The sequence below is a fragment of the Schistocerca nitens genome, chromosome 9 (genome assembly GCF_023898315.1).
Source record: "Schistocerca nitens isolate TAMUIC-IGC-003100 chromosome 9, iqSchNite1.1, whole genome shotgun sequence".
In the NCBI taxonomy this organism is placed as follows: Eukaryota; Metazoa; Arthropoda; class Insecta; order Orthoptera; family Acrididae; genus Schistocerca; species Schistocerca nitens.
The window spans coordinates 217,184,747-217,204,855 of NC_064622.1; the positions used below are offsets into that span (position 1 = coordinate 217,184,747).

A 20,109-nucleotide genomic window follows, 5' to 3' on the forward strand; every position below is an offset into this window, starting at 1 on the left:
TTTTGTGGCACACATTGCTGAAGTATCTGCTTGCTGTAGTTACCATCCTTATTTCCATTTGGGTGGAGGAGCATTTCCCTCTCAATGATGGGAAGGTATTATTATTCCTGTTCTGAAACTGGGAAAGGACCCACATGTTTTAACTAACTACTGGCCAATATCTCTGACAAATGGGCTGTGTAAGCTATTCAAATGTATGGTCAACTGCCATCTTTGTTGGGTCTTGAAGACGGAGAGTATATGTCACGATTCCAAAGTGGCTTTCAGGCTTTCCAGTTGACCACAGATCATGTGGAAACAGCAGTGTGCAATGCTTTCGCGGATCACAAACATCTGATTGCTGTGTTTTTAAATGTTTCCCTCATGAAATGGAGGGATTGATCGCCCAGTAGTTTAGTCCCTTTAAACACATACAGAAGGCCCCCGTTGCCAACCGCACGCCAGTATGGTGAACAGGGTCCAGCACACTCAGTACAGTCGATGCTCACGACCCATAGGCAACACATCCATAGTCTAAGCAGGATAAAATCCACGCTTTGTAAAATCTCAGACGAACTATGCGGTTCACTCCCCATGACAAGTTACTACGAAAATGGAGAGCATTTAGCTTCTTCATGCACGTTGCTTTAAGCCAGCAGAGATATGGCAGCCAAGTTAGATTGTCAAATAAAATACCTAAGAATTGAAAAGTTTCAACAACTTCAAGTAACTGGTCACCAAGATAAATTTTTGGGTGCAGGTGCAGTGTCTGGAGTCAGCAAAAATGCATAACTCGTGATTTTGCAGGAGAAAATTGATAATCTTGATCCAGGGCCCAGTCACGTACTCTACAGACAGCCCCCTAAAGTTAGTGCTCAGCGGCACACAGTTACGCGGAGGCACATTACAGGTACAGATCATCTACATACAGTGACGCAGAGACTCAGGGGCCCACTGCATTTACAGTACCACTGATGGTGACAGCAAACAGCATTACACTCAGTACTGATCCCTGGGGGACTTCAGTTTACTGTATTCATTGGTTGCTGAGAGTCAATCCTATTAAGACCCGAAAAAGTCAGAGAGATTGGAAATTCTGGACAAAAATGTGTAAACTGCTCCAGAAACCCAACTCCTGCAGTGTAAATAGTATGTGATGTCACCAAGTGGTAATATATACCTTTTGTAGGTCAACACAGCAATCAGATGTTTGTGATCTGCGAAAGCATTGCACACTGCTGTTTTCACATGATCTGTGGTCAACTGGAAAGCCCGAAAGCCACATTGGAATCTTGATATATACTCTCCGGCTTCAAGGCCCAACAAAGATGGCAGTTGACCATACATTTGAATAGCTTACACAGCCCATTTGTCAGAGATATTGGCCAGTAGTTAGTTAAAACATGTGGGTCCTTTCCCAGTTTCAGAACAGGAATAATAATACCTTCCCATCATTGAGAGGGAAATGCTCCTCCACCCCAATGGAAATAAGGATGGTAACTACTGCAAGCAGATACTTCAGCAAAGTGTGCCACAAAACATTCAGCAATTACCACAGGATCTGTGCAGATATTACCATTGACAAGGATGCCAGTAACTGCCATTTGTAGTGGATGACCGCAGACTGGAATAGAAGGGAGAACCGATAGAGGTACTCAGGGTACCCTCCGCCACACACCGTCAGTTGGCTTGCGGAGTATGGATGTAGATGTAGATGCAGTGGATTTAGTCCATACTTGGGACGATGGGATGTGGGATCACATAGATGATACATATTGCTCCCAACACCCTGTTTCCTTTGTTTTGTTACCAACTGTGCTTTCGTCTAGGATCTCTTGAATGCTATTAAATTAACTATAGACGGATGGCGCTTGTGTCGTTGAACTGCCTTGCGGCATTCCCTGATAGCTGTGGCTATATCTTCAGATCCATCATTGGAATGAGCCTCACTAGTAGGGTATCCTTGCTGCAGCAGCATGAATAATAGTATCAATAGTATCCTGTAACACATTGTTGATATATGTTGCATAACTGGCTGCAAATATGGCTGTAGAAGAGAAAGCCTGCCAGCCTAATTTCCGAAGCAACCAATGTGGAGCATGTACCAGATGTCTGTGAAAACAGAGTAGGAGAGAACAAAAGGAAAATGGTTGCTGCCACAAAGATCATCACAGATGCACCACTGAATCAGGGGTAAGTTATTCGAGGTGCAGACTGTGAGATCAATAGTTGAGTATGTTCCGTGGGCCCACAGCAGTGTGCTTCAGCTCCAGTGTTGAGTAGGCAGACATCCAACTCTGAAAGGAGGTGTTCTGGTACCTGGCCTCTGTGAGACATAGAGTCACTGCCCCACAGAGAATTATGGGTATTCAAGTCCCCAGTATGAGGAAGGAAGGAGGTAGTCGTTCCCACCCAAATTGACAGGTAAACACTGACGGCCATGGACCCTAGTTCAGTGGTAAGAGGTACCTGCTCACTAAAAATATCAGACCGTATGAGGGTACAAACCCCACCAGACATTCTCTTGACATTAACGCAATTGGTGCATCAGAGTTTGTAGTTTCTCAGAGCACAGAAATGTGCTACTGTAAACTAGGTTTTCTGAGATGCTATGCCTATTACAGAATGAGTAGCCAGTAAATGATGGAGTTCAGTCGGATGGCGATAGTAGCTGTTACAACTTCATTAAAGGAGCATTGGAGTCAGGTCTCAGAAAGTGGCAAATGGAAAAGATGGGTGTGATTACTTGGCTACCAGGTCGCAGTCTGCCTGATTGTGTGATACACTGTCAAGGTGAGTAGGCTTGACCTTTGCAGGGGTGGGGAGCGGAACATCCGAAATCTCAGAAAGTAGTTTATCTTTCTGCCTATCCTTGTGAGACTTCAATCTCTGTGAAGATTTGCTGATTTTATTGTCTGGGAGCGAAGAGGACCACACTTTTCTTCAGCCCACAGCCTGTGGCTGCTGGTTCTTGTCTTGAGAGGTACCAGCTTGACACGTGTTCTCGTCCCTGATGGTAAGGCATCTCTGGCTCCACCACTGGTGCGGCAACCACCGATGCTACAGGAGCAGGGAGTGTGGGAGTTGATATTCCCATCCCCAACTGTGGAGCAGGCTCTAGAATATCACCAGGCCTTGTCGTCAGGTGAGGTATGGACTGACATAATAGTAGCAAAATTTGAAACCATAGCAGTCAGATGATGCCTTTCAGATTTTAACTTTGATTCTTGATAAGACAGGTGGTCAAGTGTTTTATGCTCCTGAATTTTCTTCTCCCTCTTAAACACTGAGCATTGTGATGAACGAGGAGGGTGTGGTTCCAGGCAGTTGACACATTGAGGGGCTTGGTCACAAGGGCTGCCCTAATGAGATGCCCATCCACATGCCCGACAGATAGCCTCATTGGAATTGCAGCAGGACATGTTTCTGAACCTCTGGCACCTGAAACACTCATCAGAGGAGGAAAATAAGGCCTGACGTCACACCTATAAACCTCTCAGGCAAAATGTTGCCATGAAGGCCAGAATAAAAGCTCCAGTGTCCGCTCTATTATTTTTTGACCCCTTCCGGATGTGGTGAACAAAATGGACTCCACACCACCAGATTAGTACCAGCTCTTCATCAGTTTGTAGTGTTGGGTCCCAATGGAAGCTTACACCTTGATTCTATTGAGCTTGTTATGAGGAGAAATGGTGACTGGTGTATCTCCAATCTCTACACAGGCCTGAAGTGCCCATGATTGATTGGCGTGCAGTGTTTTGATCAGCAAAGATCCATTTCTCATCTTCTCTATTGCTGCTACATCTCCAAACCAATCTTCAATATTTTCAATGAAAAACATTGGCTTCATTGTAGTGAAAGATCTGTTGTCAGTTCGGAAACAAAGCAAGAACTCGGCAAACTGTTCAGTTCCATTTCTCCATACTTGGCTCTCATCTTGACGCACGGTCAAAGGCAGAAATGCCACAGGATTGTTAATCTCTTTATGAAAATTACTGTTCTTGATTGTTAAGACGGCCGTGTTGGCATGGCCACCATTAAGTTTGATGTATTTCACTGCAAATCATCCGATTCGATGCCACTCACTTTGATCAGAGGCTCTCTCCTTGGGCACCACCCCACCGAGGGATAGGCCACCTGGCACAGTAGCCGTTGCCCAGAGTCACGGTACACCGAAGCTGATAGGCACCTACACCTTGGCTGACACAGGGAAGTAATACCAAGGTAAAAACGTGACCAAATAAGAAGACTCCTATTAGTTGCCTCTTATGCCAGACAAGGAAGGGCTGCAGGTCTAGTCTAGACCCCTACACCACAGAGGGGGAGGGAGTTCAGAGCAGAAGGAAGGAAGGAAGGGAGAAGTTTCTGCATCCAGTGTATCACCTCAGGCTGTTATGAATATCAGTACAAATCAACATATAGACTTTTCCTGGCACCCTTTACCGGTTGACATGGTATCTACAGTAGGCCTGGTAACATTTGAGGTTGGACAGCAATTGCTAGAAAATCATGTTTCCTATTGAGCTATGCAGACTGTCAAACAAGATGACAATAATTAACACATTCCTGAGATATGGCAGTAATATCTACTACAATTCAATTGGATGATCATCTTTTGGATGTCTTTAGGAAAGGAAGTGAAGGAGCCTGAATGGAAGGTCATGCTCCAGAAAACAGTTTTTGTCATTGGTTATAATGGTACAAATCTGTCTTTTGGTGATGATGGTGCAGTTTTATTTTGGGCCACAGCAGTTTTCTTTCCTTTGTCTTCCAATTGGACATGAGCAGTAATCTTCAAGATCTGCTCTTCTCTGGCCATTGGCATTCCTCTTTGCTGAATGTTTGTGCATTGGTGCAGTGTAACAAATAAAGTTGCAGCTCAGGTGCCTGTACCACCTGCATTTGTTAATAGTCTGTGTATCTACATAAATTTTAGAAGTGAGCTGCTTTGTTGCAGAAGCAAATTATTTTATGAAAGTAGAGGGTCGTCTTCCCTGAAATGCTTTCTTTGCCTCAGAATATGGTACATATTTCATGATTTTGATCTCCTGGATCTTCTTCTCATCAATTAATACTGGACATTCTTAGCTACACACAGGCTGGCTGTTAGAACAATTGACACATTTAGGCAGAGCTGTGCACTGAGTACCTGGCCCTTGTACAGATAAGCCACATCTGCCAAATGTAGCTAAGAATGTCCTGTCTTTGCAGAGAGAGAAGAAGCCCAAGAGATCAAAGTGACAGAGCGCATCTCATACTCTGATGTGAAGAAGACATCTAAGGCCTCACAGCCACAAACTTTTGTGCAGACACTTGCCTCAACATTGAAGCAGCCAGTACAGAAAAGTAGTGTTGGCACCCAGATGCTAACAGCTGAGCAGAGCACATTTACCTGCAGTTGTCAATTTAGCTGCAAATGTGCATAGAATGTCAAGAAACCACACTTTCCTACATCTGAAATAGTTATGGCAGCTGATATCAGCACGGATAACAAACACACACAGAAGGCCGGGGAAGATAACAAAAACATATATCTGTAAAAATGGCCATCACCACTGTCCCCCAAAAGCCATGGTGTGGATGAAAACCAAATGGCCAAAACAATCCAGTCCAAAGCCAGCAAACCATGCAACCATTGTCCTGCCTGATGGATCAGATGATGACCATATTATTGATGGAACAGATGCCAATGTCTGCCTGCAGGAACCATAGAGTCCCTCAAGTAACAGCCCCCCCCCCCCTTTTCCAGTGCTGTCTTCCCACTGCAAAGGAAGGATAGGGAAAAAAGACAGAGGAAAGCCTCACAGTTAAAATGACTTCCATACTATAGTGGAACTTGAGTGGGGAACTACATCTATTAGCTCAGGGTAGACCAATGTGTGTGTGTCCGTCCTCAAGAGAGACACTTTAAATTCCACGTAGTTCAGGACTGGAAGGGTCATTCAGTGCTATCAGTCTCTCAGTATCCTCTCCAGCCATTGCACACACTACCCTAAAAGCTACCATGACTGCCATTCAGTAGGACAGATTGGATGCTTTACAACCAATTTGCAATGTTTTTCAACCATAACAGCGTCCAGGAATGGTTTGATCATATTACACAAAGCATACATTTCCCAGTCTTCAGGCCAATTGAAATGGCAGCCTGTTCTTTAGTGAAGTGACAAATGCTGCTCTGCCATCAGCACTAAGAAAAGGTCTCCGAATTATTAGCGAGAGCTAGAAGACTTCGGGGCAACAGTTCTTAATTGCCACCAAGTATTCCGCTAATGTTACAGTTGTGTGAAAGTCCATCAGGAGCACTTTCGAGAGAGGAGAGAGGTGCTTCGTGGCTGTTGTAATGTGGAATTGCAAACTCCAGACCAAATATGGAATCGCAAACTCCAGACCAACCCAAGAGACACTGGCCAGACTTTGGTGGCCTATTTTGGCACAGTTGTCACCACTATCAGTCAGGATTCAGCTTTCAGGTGGTATAGAGTGACTACTGAGAGGGAGAGTTGATACTTGAATGTCACCACAAATGAAGAATACAACTACACTTTCTTCATGTGGGAGCTGGATCTTGCATTATCTGCAGCTTATGATCTGGTCTTGATAGGATCCATTATAATACGTCACAACACCTTGCAGGACATGGCAAAGAAATCCGCCACACACTTTTCACCTTCTTCAAATTTATTCGCATTTCAGTGTCAGATCATTTTCCCTACTCATTGCGAGAGGACATTTTAATTCCACTATTAAAAAATGTGAAGGACGAATCATCCCTGAGTAGTGTTGCCTTCACTAGCAGCAATAAAAAGAACTTAACGAGTGGATGGTCAACTATCACCTTGTCTAGATATCAGAATCCAGGCAGTTCCTTAGTTGCTGTAAGTGTGGCTTCTGGAGATATCACTCTACTTCTGATAACTTGGCTCTCCTGGAAGTGGCTATACAACAGGCTTTCCTGCACCATGATCACCCCCTCGCTATATTTTTTGTAATCGAGTAGATCTAAGGCACAACCCAGAGGTATATTATCCTAAGGCAGCTTCATGAATTGGGTTGTTGAGGATGTCTTCCCATCTTATGTGGTCCTTCCTCCCACCCCACTATTTTACATATCGAGATGGTGACATCCTCTCTTACCACTTCGAGCAGGAGAAAGGTATCCCTCGAGGTAGTGTTTAAAGTGTTACACCTGTCCAGTGTTTTTTGTTTATTGATGTCTTCTCTGTATTTTGTTCCTCTTTGAGCCACGCAACAAGAACAACTCATCTGTTACAAATGACTCTTTGACAGTCGGATAAATGGGCAGAGAAGAAGATTTTCAAATTCTCAACTGAAAACTGTGTGTGTAGTTGTGTGTGTGTGTGGGGGGGGGGGGGGCTGTCTTTCCAAACATAGATGTTCAATTTTAAGTTTTCCTGAGTTCAGTATGAAGGACACTGTCCTTAATTTTAAAAACACAGTGAAGTTTCCGGGCCTCACAGTTGACTTGAAACTTTCATGCTTGCCATGCCTTTGGGTCCTAGAAAGACAGTTCCTGAAAGCACTCATTATTTTAAAATGTCTTAGCCACAATTCATGTGTGGCAAACTAGATTTTCCCACTCCAGTTTTACAGGGCCTTTGTGTGATCTCATCTTGATTATGGGTACACAGTGTATGGGTCTGCATGACCCTCTTTTTAACATGTTGGATGTGGTTCACCATGAAGGAATTTGGGCTGTTACTGCAGCCTTTCGAACCAAGCCCAAACACCGAGCCTTTGTGCTGGAGCTCATGAGCTGCCGCATCACATCAGGTGACGACTTCTTATGGTGCACCAGGTCTCTAAAAGACTCTCCACACAACACACACCTACACACCATACCACTGCTCAGCCATCAATGGGAAGGGTTTTCCAAACTTGTCACTGAGCACTATAGGTTTTGTGTGAAGGACTGCCTTTTGGAAATGGGGGTGGTGGTTTTTTAAGGCTTTACACTAAAGCTGTCAGCACACTGACCGTGCTGTCTAACATTAACATTGTGCGTGCCAAGTTCAACGTGCTGCTGAATGCTCAGGAACGACGTGACTTGTGCATACGGTACATGGGCCCTAATGTGGTATACGCGATCACAACGCACTCCAGCGGCAGTTGAGATATGTTTCTAGTTCATAAATCAAATTGTTTACTCGACAGGCACGCGTAAAATTCCCACGTTAGCTCTATTAAAACGCACGTTTCCTCCATCGTCCACGAAAAGGAAAGTACCATGTCCAATCAATAAGGACACAGACTTATAAAAGTTCCATTACAAACAGTGTGGTACAAATTTGGAATACTTCTCCGCATAAGATAAACATTATTTCATCATTCCCACATTTTAGTAAAACCCCAAGGTCAGTCTTACTTGATCACTGTTCCTACCCAGTAGCACAATCTTCGCAACATGTGAATTACGAAGTGTAAAAGAAAGAGGAGCAAAATATCTTCATACACGTGGCACAACCTGTCCTGTAGATTAAGCCAATCGAACAAAGTCACCCATCAAAAAAAGGTGAACTTATATTTACATAACATCAAATAATATAGTATATACTTATATTAAACTAATAATAAAGTACCATAACCTAATCAAAACGTGAATGTTAGGAAAAAAAAATTGGAAAAGGCGAGACGCGAACCACCGCCCTACCACACTACTCAACAGCTGACAGTGACACTATTCATTACCCTACACCAACAACACAGCCTTTATGGCATAGTATGTCCCCCTACTGAAAAACTTAGTCGTACATATGTTACTAATTGAAATTTAATATAACAAATTGTACCAAGAACAATGAGTTTTTGGTGGATCTTCAGTGTGTCGCTGCCTTCAAATAGCGTACTCTCATAATACGCAAGTTACAATAATTCTTTTGCCACAAATATGATGTTTCACATTATTTTATTGCAACAAATCACACAGTTAACAACGGGTTTCCCAGTCATTCTCAGTTTGCTGGTGCTCAGAAACAGCATATATACATATAGGCTTGAAATGAATGCCAATATGGCGCCTCACAAATCTGTACTGAAGGGAGACAGCGTGCGTGTGACGTAGGCGGTGTTGTGCCATCTCATTGGTCAACGCTCAGAATATCTGACATGCCACATACTGCTCTGCACATTCGGAAAGACTCCCAAACGTGTTATTCCACGCTATGACATCAGAAACTCGGCACGCTCAACGTTCGGATGCACGGTCTGCGAGCCGACGGCTTTAGGCTGGAGAAAGTCTCCAACTTGGCTCCTACAGGCCCAGAATTATTTTACGCTTGATGAATTTTAAGAAACATTGGACTCCAGATATTATGTTTAAATGTCTGTTTTTAACAGACATCAACCATGGACCTTACCATTGGTGGGGAGGCTAGCATGCCTCAGCAATACAGATAGAGTAGTACAAGTTTATATGCCAATTAGCTCCGCAGATGACGAAGAGATTGATGAAATGTATGATGAGATGAAAGAAATTATTCAGATAGTGAAGGGAGACGAAAATTTAATAGTCATGGGTGACTGGAACTCGAGAAAAGGAAGAGAAGGAAACATAGTAGGTGAATATGGAATGGGAGTAAGGAATGAAAGAGGAAGCCGCCTGGTAGAATTTTGCACAGAGCGTAACTTAATCATAGCTAACACTTGGTTCAAATATCATGAAAGAAGGTTGTATACACGGAAGAAGTCTGGATACTGGACGGTATCAGATAGATTATATAATGGTAAGACAGAGATTTAGGAACCAGGTTTTAAATTGTAAGACAGGAGATGGGACCTTGATAAACTGAAAGAACCAGAGGTTGTAGAGGGTTTCAGAGAGAGCTTTAGGGAACGATTGTCAAGAATGGGGGAAAGAAATACAGTAGAAGAAGAATGGGTAGCTTTGAGAGATGAAATAGTGAAGGTAGCTGAAGATCAAGTAGGTAAAAAGACGGGGGCTAATAGAAATCCTTGGATAACAGGAGAGATATTGAATTTAATTGATGAAAGGAGAAAATATAAAAATGCAGTAAATGAAGCAGGCAAAAAAGAATACAAATGTCTCAAAAATGAGATCAACAGGAAGTGCAAAATGGCTAAGCAGGGATGGCTAGAGGACAAATGTAAGGATGTAGAGGCACATATCACTAGGGGTAAGATAGATACTGCCTACAGGAAAATTAAAGAGATCTTTGGAGAAAAGAGAATGAATTGCATCAATATCAAGAGCTCAGATGGAAATCCAGTATTAAGTAAAGAAGGGAAAGCAGAAAGGTGGAAGGAGTATATAGAGGGTCTATACAAGGAAGATGTTCTTGAGGACAATATTATAGAAATGGAAGAGAATGTAGATGAAAATGAAATAGGAGATACAATACTGTGTGAAGAGTTTGACAGAGCACTGAAAGACCTAAGTTGAAACAAGGCCCCAGGAGTAGACAACATCCCATTGAAACTAATGACAGCCCTGGGAGAGTCAGGCCTAACAAAACTCTACCATCTAGTGAGCAAGATGTACGAGACACACGAAATACCCTCAGACTTCAAGAAGAATATAATAATTCAAATCCCAAAGAAAGCAGGTGTTGACAGATGTGAAAATTACTGAACTATCATTTTAATAAGCCACAGCCGCAAAATACTAACATGAATTCTTTACAGCCGAATGGAAAAACTGGTAGAAGCCGACCTCGGGGAAGATCAGTTTGGATTCCGTAGAAATGTTGGAACACGTGAGGCAATACAGACCCTACGACTTTCTTAGAAGAAAGATTAAGGAAAGGCAAACCTACGTTTCTAGCATTTGTAGACTTAGAGAAAGATTTTGACAATGTTAACTGGAATACTCTCTTTCAAGTTCTGAAGGTGGCAGGGGTAAAATACACGGAGCGAAAGGCTATTTACAATTTGTACAGAAACCAGATGGCATTTATAAGAGTCGAGGGGCATGAAAGGGAAGGTGGTTGGGAAGGGAGTGAGACAGGGTTGTAGCCTCTCCCTGATGTTATTCAATCTGTATATTGAGCAAGCAGTAAAGGAAACAAAAGAAAAATTTGGAGTAGGAATTAAAATCCACGGATAAGAAATAAAAACTTTTTGGTTTGCCGATGACATTGTAATTCTGTCAGAGACAGCAAAGGACCTGGAAGAGCAGCTGAACGGAATGGATAGTGGCTTGAAAGGAGGATATAAGACGAACATCAACAGAAGCAAAACGAGGATAATGGAAAGTAGTCGAATTAAATCAGGTGATGCTGTGGGAATTAGATTAGGAAATGAGAGGCTTGAAGTAGTAAATGGGTTTTGCTATTGGGGGAGAAAAATAACTGACAATGGTCGAAGTAGAGAGGATATAAAATGTAGACTGACAATGGCAAGGAAAGCGTCTCTGAAGAAGGGAAATTTATCATTGAGTATAGATTTAAGTGTCAGGAAGTCGTTTCTGAAAGTATTTGTATGGAGTGTAGCCATGTATGGAATTGAAACATGGACGATAAATAGCTTAGACAAGAAGAGAAAAGAAGCTTTCGAAATGTGGTGCTACAGGAGAATGCTGAAGATTAGATGGGTTGATCACATAACTAAAGAGGAGGTATTGAATAGAATTGGAGAGAAAAGGAATTTGTGGCACAACTTGACTATAAGAAGGGATCGGTTGGTAGGGCATATTCCGAGGCATCAAGGGATCACTAATTTAGTATTGGATGGCAGCTTGGAGGGTAAAAATCATAGAGGGAGACCAAGAGATGAATACACTAAACAGATTCAGAAGGATGTAGGTTGCAGTAGGTACTGGGAGATGAAGAAGCTTGCAAAGAATAGAGTATCATGGAGAGCTGCATCAAACCAGTCTCTGGACTGAAGACCACAACAACAACACTTTAGACAGGTATCACAATTTGAAAGTTGAGCACACTGACAGCTCCCAAGAAGGGGCGACCCTTGGGTGTTCAATCATCCTTCCCAATCGTGTCTTCAGGATTTGTCTTCCCCATCATTATACTCTATTTTCTACAGAGCTCCATGCAATCCTGAAGGCACTGAAGCAGATGAGTCATCTTCAGTGCAAACCATTTCTCATCTGCTCCGTTTCCCTTAGTGCCCTACAATTGTTGCAGTGCACATACCCAGCAGAGAAAATGGTCCAGTTCATACATGATCAACTGGATGTCATACAAGAGCAGAGGTAGGAGATGTAATTCTACTACATATTAGGGCACAAGGAAATTTTGGGAAATCAGTAAGTACGCAAAGCCACCAAGGAGGCCTGCAGGGAAGACAATGTGCCATTTCCCTGCAGACTGTCATCTCTTTGGTGAGTCACGGATCCATCAATAGTGGGGGGAAGAGGGAGGGGAAGGAGGTGGGAGATGGGGGAGGATGAGAACGAGGAGGAAGAGGTGGTGGTGGTGGTGGTGGTGGTGGTGGTGGTGGTGGTGGTGGTGGTGGTGTAGGGAGGCGGAGTGGCTGGCAGTAACAGACAATAAAATGTGGCTGGTGAAGCAAATTACCTGGCCTTGGCATTTCTGATGCCGGTCACTACAGAAAGATGAGGTGGCTCTGACTTTCCTCTGAATTGGACACTTTGCTCTAATGCATGGCTTTTTACACTGAAGAGAGTCAGTCTATGACGCCAGTGGTGTGCAAATTGCTGTACATTGTATTTTAACTGAGTGCATATTATTTTGTGATAAGTGGGCACAAGCAAATTTAGGTGGAGATTTGTCCTCTATTTAGCTGATGGCAAGAAAAGTATGGTTGAGCTTTTAAAATTTTGTTATGTGTCTGGACTCTGGCCAAAGACTTTAGGCTGGAGATTTCAGTGTGTTGTATAGCAGTTGGCTCATCCTTCTTATTCCAGTGAACAATGTGTGGCCATGCACACATACTCATGTTTTTAGGACATCCTTTATGTTTTTATTTGCAGTTCCCATTTTAATAATTTTGTGACCTTTATCCACACTCATCTCATTAAATTTTAGTATGAGCACTAAGGACCTTGCTGTCGTGCGCCCTCACTACAACAACCACCATCATAATCAAAACAGGCACTTCTCGAAGCAGAATATGATGGTTGCAAGCCTAAACATCATGGGAATTACAAGGAACAAGTATGATATATTATTGACAGTCTGCCAAACACATAAATGGAATGTGTTATGCACTCAAGAAACTCACAGAGCCAGAGAAGGAACACACTAAATACAAGGAATGGGACCACAGGTGGAGCATTACACTCCAAACATGGCAGTGCCATATTTGTCATTTAAAAAATAAAAAACTGTCAGTTAGCTAATAAGTAACTAGTGGAGTTTTTGTCTTTGTAAATGGTAAATGACACAGTTGCAGGCTTTTCTGAAATATCGATCATAATGAAAAAAATTTAAGTGCTACATTCATTAGACCATCCATCATTGTGACCTCTGTAAGTAAAATCACAAATAATGGCATTGAAATACCAACAATCAAAAGTGAAAACTTCACAGTCACATCCATACACAAATCTCAAAGAGAAAAATTCACTTTCTCAATCCCAAAGCCAAAATACCAAATTCATAGTAGAATATTTCAATTGCCACAGCATCAACTGGGAGTAAAACGAAACACATGAGAATGGACACCTGTTGAAAGAGCGGTCAGATACAAGTGGTGTCCATTCTTCATGACCCAAAACTTCCCTGCTTCTTCACAAGTAAAATATGGAAGTGGGCTACAACCCCAATAACTGTATCACCAGCACGATCATACAAGACTGCTGTATTAATATGGTATATCAGTCCATTCCTCGAACCCAGCACAGACCACCTGGGATACAGGCATACACCACAGTGAAGACTGCTAAGGTGCTGTTCTGCAGAAGATTTAACTCCAGGAAGGCCAAATGATAACCTTCCAGGAGGAATCTGACAAATCCATTGTGGACCTTACCCCACATCTGAAAATTGCCAAGAATTTGTAAAAATATTACAAATAATCTCAAGAGAACACATACCACAAGGCTGCAGACAGCAGCTCATCCAGGTCTCTCACAAAGACCTACTCACCTCCTCGCTAAATATAAAAAACTGTATCAGAAAGATCCTTTCAATGAAGAAACTATGACATGCAGCACTGATGGAAAAGCTAGTGAAGCTAGACTGACTAGATGGATTGCGAACTTGCAGAGGATGGACACGACACACAGCAGCAAAATAGCCTGGAATCTTATCAAAAAGCTCAATGGTGACCCGCAAGGCTCCAGAGGGCCTGCAGAGGTACACCCAACCACTTGGCCCATCAGCTCCTCTTGAATGGAAAGCCCAATAAAGAATACTAGAAAGTAAAAAATCAACAGGGCCTTACAATCAGGAATCCATACATTCTCAGCACCTTTCACAATGAAAGAACTCAATCAGGGCATCAATACTACAACAGATAGTATAGCGACTAGCATGGATGACGTGCATGAATCAGGTCAAATATTTTGGCCTGGGTGCAAAAATGTGGATCCTGCAGCTTTTCAACCATTGCTGTGAAACTTACAGGCTTCCAAGGTTGTGGAGAAAGGCATGAACAGTGGCACTACAGAAGCCTGGGAAGGAACCACATTCACCAAAGAATGCTGAACTATATCACTTCTTTGTCACCTGTACACATTTTATGAGAGACTCATTTTAAGCCACTATCAATCTGAAACTTACCACTCAAAAAGCTGGTTTTAGGCCTGGCAGATCATCTACCAGCCAAATTCTGTACTTGATAGAATGTATAGAACAAGGATATGAAAATAAAAAGATTAAAAAACTACCAATAGTCAACCGCAGCTCCGCATGCAATTCATTCAACCATAGGTTTCTCTTCCAGGAACTCTACAAAACACTAGGAGATAACCAATTTGTCAAGCTCATCGAGCCTCTCCCACAAAACAGATAGTTTTGTGTGGTTCTCAATGGCAAAACAAGCCAACGGAGAAACCAAAGAAATGGACTGGCCCGGGGAATCATTCTGGACCCCTTACTTTTTAACAAATACACTAATGACTAGCCAACACCTAATCATACTAACCATTTCCAATATGCAGATGACCTGGCAAATACAGATCGTGGGAGGGTTTTCAAGGGCATGGAGTAGAAGCTGTAGAAAACACCCATGGACTTGTCAGAATATTATCAAAATAACTTCCTGCGACTTAATCCTTCGAAGACTCAGGTAACCACTTTCCATCTATGATCTTGGCAAGTAACGTGAAAGCTCAAGGTTTCCTGCAATAATACCACACTGGAACACACAGATAAAGCAACCTAACTGGGTATGGCAGTGGATTGATCTCTGACATATAGACACCATTGTGAAGAGAGATATCAGAAGGTGTTCTCCAGAAATAATACTTTGCAAAAACTTGTAAATAGCAAATGAGAAGAAAACCTACTATCCTGGAACAGAACAGAGGTGCAGCACGGAGACCGCAGAAGTAATGATACATATGATACAAACCATCAGCTTTGATAGTGAGTCTGTCAACAATGTAGTTATTTATCAGTGCTACATAACAAACTATCATTGTATTTTGTATCGGACACCTGTGGGAATGTGCAGATTTTGGGCAAGGACATGGTTATTTTTAATTTATTAAAATATATTAAAAATTTGCAGACAACAGTGGGAAAATAAAAGTTTCCAGCTGAGACATTAATGAGCAATGGGAAACTGGAACAGATTATTTTCATCGCACATTCTTTGTCTTTATCAACTCTCAGCCATACTATCACCTTCCAGTCTAACCTAACATTGAACTAAGTTATACTGAAGTCTGCTAACACATCTCTCATTTCATCAGTGAAACCACTGATTAAAGCAGAACAACATTACATCCACAGGTATTTACCAAAAAGCTCTCTGCTCTACATGGTACACCAGCTCCTGGAATACAACAGCAGATACATATCCTCAATAAAACTTCCAAGAACACTGCTCTGGAGTGTCAGAATTTTCAGGATTCCAGTTCATTCAGTAACTTCCTATCATATGTTTGCTCAGACTTGAAGCATCTCTCATTAGTAGGCTATTAAGTGGTTTTAAAAGCATAGAAATGCCTTAATTTTAATAACATCTCTATTACCTTTTCAATCCGCCATTAATTTACTTAACTTCATACGATACATCTTGAAAAGGAGACAGCAAAAATTGGACCATGAATAAAACATGAAAGATATACCTAAGCACACTATCCCATGTTCCATCCCATAAAATTCAATAAGGTGTTACAGATGCAAAGCGGAAGAAGGACTTTTCATGAAGTTTAATTTGTTCTGTCAAACATCTGCTCAATACACGAATGAAGTGCTGACATAAAGCAACTATATCATGTAATCTATTAATCGGTGAAATTTTGTCCTGTGTAACACTATCAGGGACAGCCAACAGTAAAAAAAAAAAAAAAAAAAGAGTACACCAAACAAACTCATTCCCTCTGTCAGCATCTTTTCTGAGCTACGCAGATGAGTTATCCTTGCAATACACCGTTCACTCCCACAACGCTCCTGACCTCGATCTTCATTAACCTCCTGCCGCCAAATCCTCCACACCCCAAAGTTTCCCCTTACTCTGTCCTATAACCCCCTCCCATTTCATGTCACCACATCACCTTCATTGTGTGCCACTCCCTGACAGCTTTCACACCTGTGCCCACATGTCTATACCGAGCACCTGATACCCCTCCCTTCTGCCCTCCCACATTCCTAGGCAACAAACCAGCTACCTCCCTGAAAGCCACTAGCTACCCATGCCCAACTCTCTTCTTGCCTCTTTCATCTTTCTCCCTGTATCCAGCTTACCCAACATAGCCCACAGCCCCATCTCTCTGTGTGTACGGGCCTCGGAGAGACCAATGGTACCAACCGATGACCATGTCATCCACAACCGATAGGCATCAGTTGATGTGTATATGGACGGGCTTATGGTCAGTACACTACTCTCACAGCTGTTGTCAGTTTTCACAATCGGAGCCACTACATCTCAATCAAGTAGCTCCTCAATTGGCCTCTCAAGATTCTAAGTGCACACTGCTTGCCAGTAGCACTGTCAGATACTGTGTAGCGGGCAACATGCCAACATTTATTGCAGAGGCTATAGGTAGGTAGGTAGGTAGGTAGGTAGGAAGGAGAGAGTGTGTGTTCCTTCTTTTTTTGTGTGTCCCTATCAATGCCTCAGCACTTCTGCTTTTTGGTGAGTGGTCTCTCTTAAAATTCATTATTTAAATTAAACAAAATTAAAGCAGCATATAAGGCATTCTTCGTCACCATAACTGTTGTCAGGATTCCGAGCTCATATGTCGGGGGTGTTACTGAAACTCTACAATTTTTTAACAGAGGACCTGTTCACTGTCTCCAGAAAATGATTGTGACTACTGAGGGAAGCAACAACAGGGACTGATAATCATAATAAAATTAAGTCTCATTTGGTGGCTTCCTCCAACAGACAATAAAATCAGAAAGGACTGTTTCATTACAATTAATGTCAATATCGTGGCTTAAACCAACATCAACAACATTGCTTCAGAATGATGAGTAAGTGTTCAGTCCAACAATTTTAGTGTATCAGAATTAGTCATCACTCAATCTCACTTGAGAGAGCCTCAGCAATTATGTGTTACAATGCAAAAGCCGAAAACAGAACAGCACAATAACAGTTGTCCAAGACAGTTTTCTATACCAGACACCAAAACATACATCTACAACTAATCCCCCTTTTTTATACACACAGGTCTTGTCACAGCTAATCACTGTATGACAAATGCAACAATAAGCAACATAAAACATTTAAGTGATATAAATGTGATTAATGTAAGCTACAGTTGGAACAAATATTTTAAATTAAATATATCGACAGCACTGTTGTTGAATTATTAAGTGCATCATTTGCACCCATGCTAAGTGTTACACAGAATATTTCATTCATTGCAACGCGTCAAATTTAACAAATTCAGTACTGTTCAGAGCTTCTTGGTTTTAATTAAAATCTACTACTGATAAGCAAGGGGATCTGAGAATTTTTTTAGATGCTGATAAATACTTTGTTTGGTGTGATGCAAAAATCACACAGGATACAATTGATTACATATTGCTGTGTGTTTTAAGTAATGGCCATTTTTTGTTTCCAGAAACTTGAATAAGCACACTGCAGATGAATATTTTAATCAATAGTGACTACATGCACATTATAAATGCAGAGATAAAAGGTGATACATTCTGCAGTCACATCAGACAGACTTGATATGGCTAAAATGTGTATCAAATTGGTATTAAATTATCTCTCCTACTTCATTTTAATGAATAACAGTCCTTCAAGCAAGATGTATTCACATAAGAAATTATGTACCTGGCCAATAAATGGAATTGCACTTCCAAGCATGGAGATCTACTTCATATAATCCACCACGGACGACGATTTTATGCTCAGAGTCTGTTGTAAAGCTTGAATCGGCTTTGCCGAAATTGTTGCTTGAATCGTCATGTTTAAAGCTATCGTTTTCTGAAAATAAGGCACAACCGGTATCGTTGGACTCTTCTGTCTCATTTTCCTTGTCTTCTGGGTAATGAGCACTATGCCACTTATGAAACACATCCTGATATTTATATTCTATTCGCAAAGAATCATATCCACTAAACTCTAGCCATCGCTTTTCAGTTTCACTTTTATAAAACCACCTAACTTCTTCCGGCGAGAGAACGTCCACAACTCTGTCCAGATTCTTCGACTCAGGAGGTACGCATTCCCATGTTGACAATGTACTGAAATTGGCGCCGTCAACAGTATCTGCCTGTTCTGAAAGAGCATCACTGAAGCACTCTGAAACGATTTCATTGCGTGTTACGTGCAGCACTTCGCGTGTCTGAGTTTCGGTAAATGTAAAACTATTGTCACTATTAACTGTCAGTTTGCGCAACTGTTCATCTATCTCAAAGGCAGTATTTTCGCTGCCTGTTGGATCACCAGAAAAATCCATCGGTAAACTATTTAGAACATGTGTATTTCACTGTTCGCACTAGGGCCCGCTACCTACATCAACATTTCCAACAACATATGCTATACAGTTTGGAATGAAGTTATGACACTTCTACAACCACAGCTGATTCACGAAATAGCGCATTATTTCGTGACTCTGAGCTATAAACACTAGCAACTTCGTAATAATCGAGAATAAGACAATTTTCATAAAAATACTACTACAGTCTTCAGAAAGCAACCTTTCAAGAAGCAAAATACTACTAAGTACGGACAAACTTTGCGTAAGGTCTTTGGAAGCATCAGCTGTTGCCTGAGGTATGTGTGACAGTTACTACTTCATGGTGGACCGAATCGTTGAATGTAACCTTAGTCGTTCTGCAAGAGCGCATGCATCCTTAGTTTTCGATTACGTGAGACACAAACGCCCGTAACCGTGAAAATCCACAAAACATATAAATTACATCGGTAAAGCTAATTTTTTGTATGCTTGCATTCTACGGAAGATCGCTGAAACGCTACTTGACACGCGTCAGTTATGCCAGAGATTACTTTTGAAACAATCTTGTTTTAGACCGCGTAACTGCACATTCATGCGACTAGATATGTCAGCAATTAAAAAAAAAATGATGTCATTTCAACATAGAATTTAATTGTAATCGTATCTTATCGCTCCACCGCCGTGTTAATGAAGAAATACTGTAGGATACTGTAGATGTCTTGTGTAGTAAAGACGGTATTGGCATTCTTTCGTAGAGGAAAGAAGTTTAATTAATTGTGATGGAAAGTCTACATCAGAATAGATCTACGTGGTACAAATCCGGGACAACATGGAATTAAGAAACCTTTGGCTGTGTAAGCTAGAACTTTTTAAGAGGCAGCTGTAAGGCGAATGTCAGACATACAAACAGGCCAGTAGTGTGGCCATGGGAATGAGGATGGTTCCTTCCTATGCCAACTTTCCAAGGGCCTCTTGAAGGGGGCTTCTGTGGGATCCATGAGCCTTAGGCCCCTGGTTTGGTTTAGATGTCATATGGACTCATGGGGAGGGTGACCTGTTAAAATTTTTGTAATCACTAAATGCATGTTCCCAATTAAATATCACATGGTCCTGTTACAAATCCTATGTCACTCCTGGATGTTGATCTG

General features: G+C 41.8%; 1 protein-coding gene across 2 annotated transcripts in view; it reads right to left on the reverse strand.

Annotated features, from left to right (window-relative positions):
* LOC126204428 (phospholipase DDHD1-like) overlaps positions 1–19,213 on the reverse strand; it is a 211,003-nt gene extending 191,790 nt beyond the window's left edge. For both annotated transcript variants that reach the window (XM_049938818.1, XM_049938817.1), the window contains exon 1: positions 18,334–19,213. In XM_049938818.1, coding sequence (XP_049794775.1) covers positions 18,334–18,961 — 628 coding nt within the window. In that variant the 5' untranslated portion in view covers positions 18,962–19,213. The remainder of the gene's footprint in view (positions 1–18,333) is intronic.
* Between the last annotated feature and the right edge of the window lie 896 nt (positions 19,214–20,109).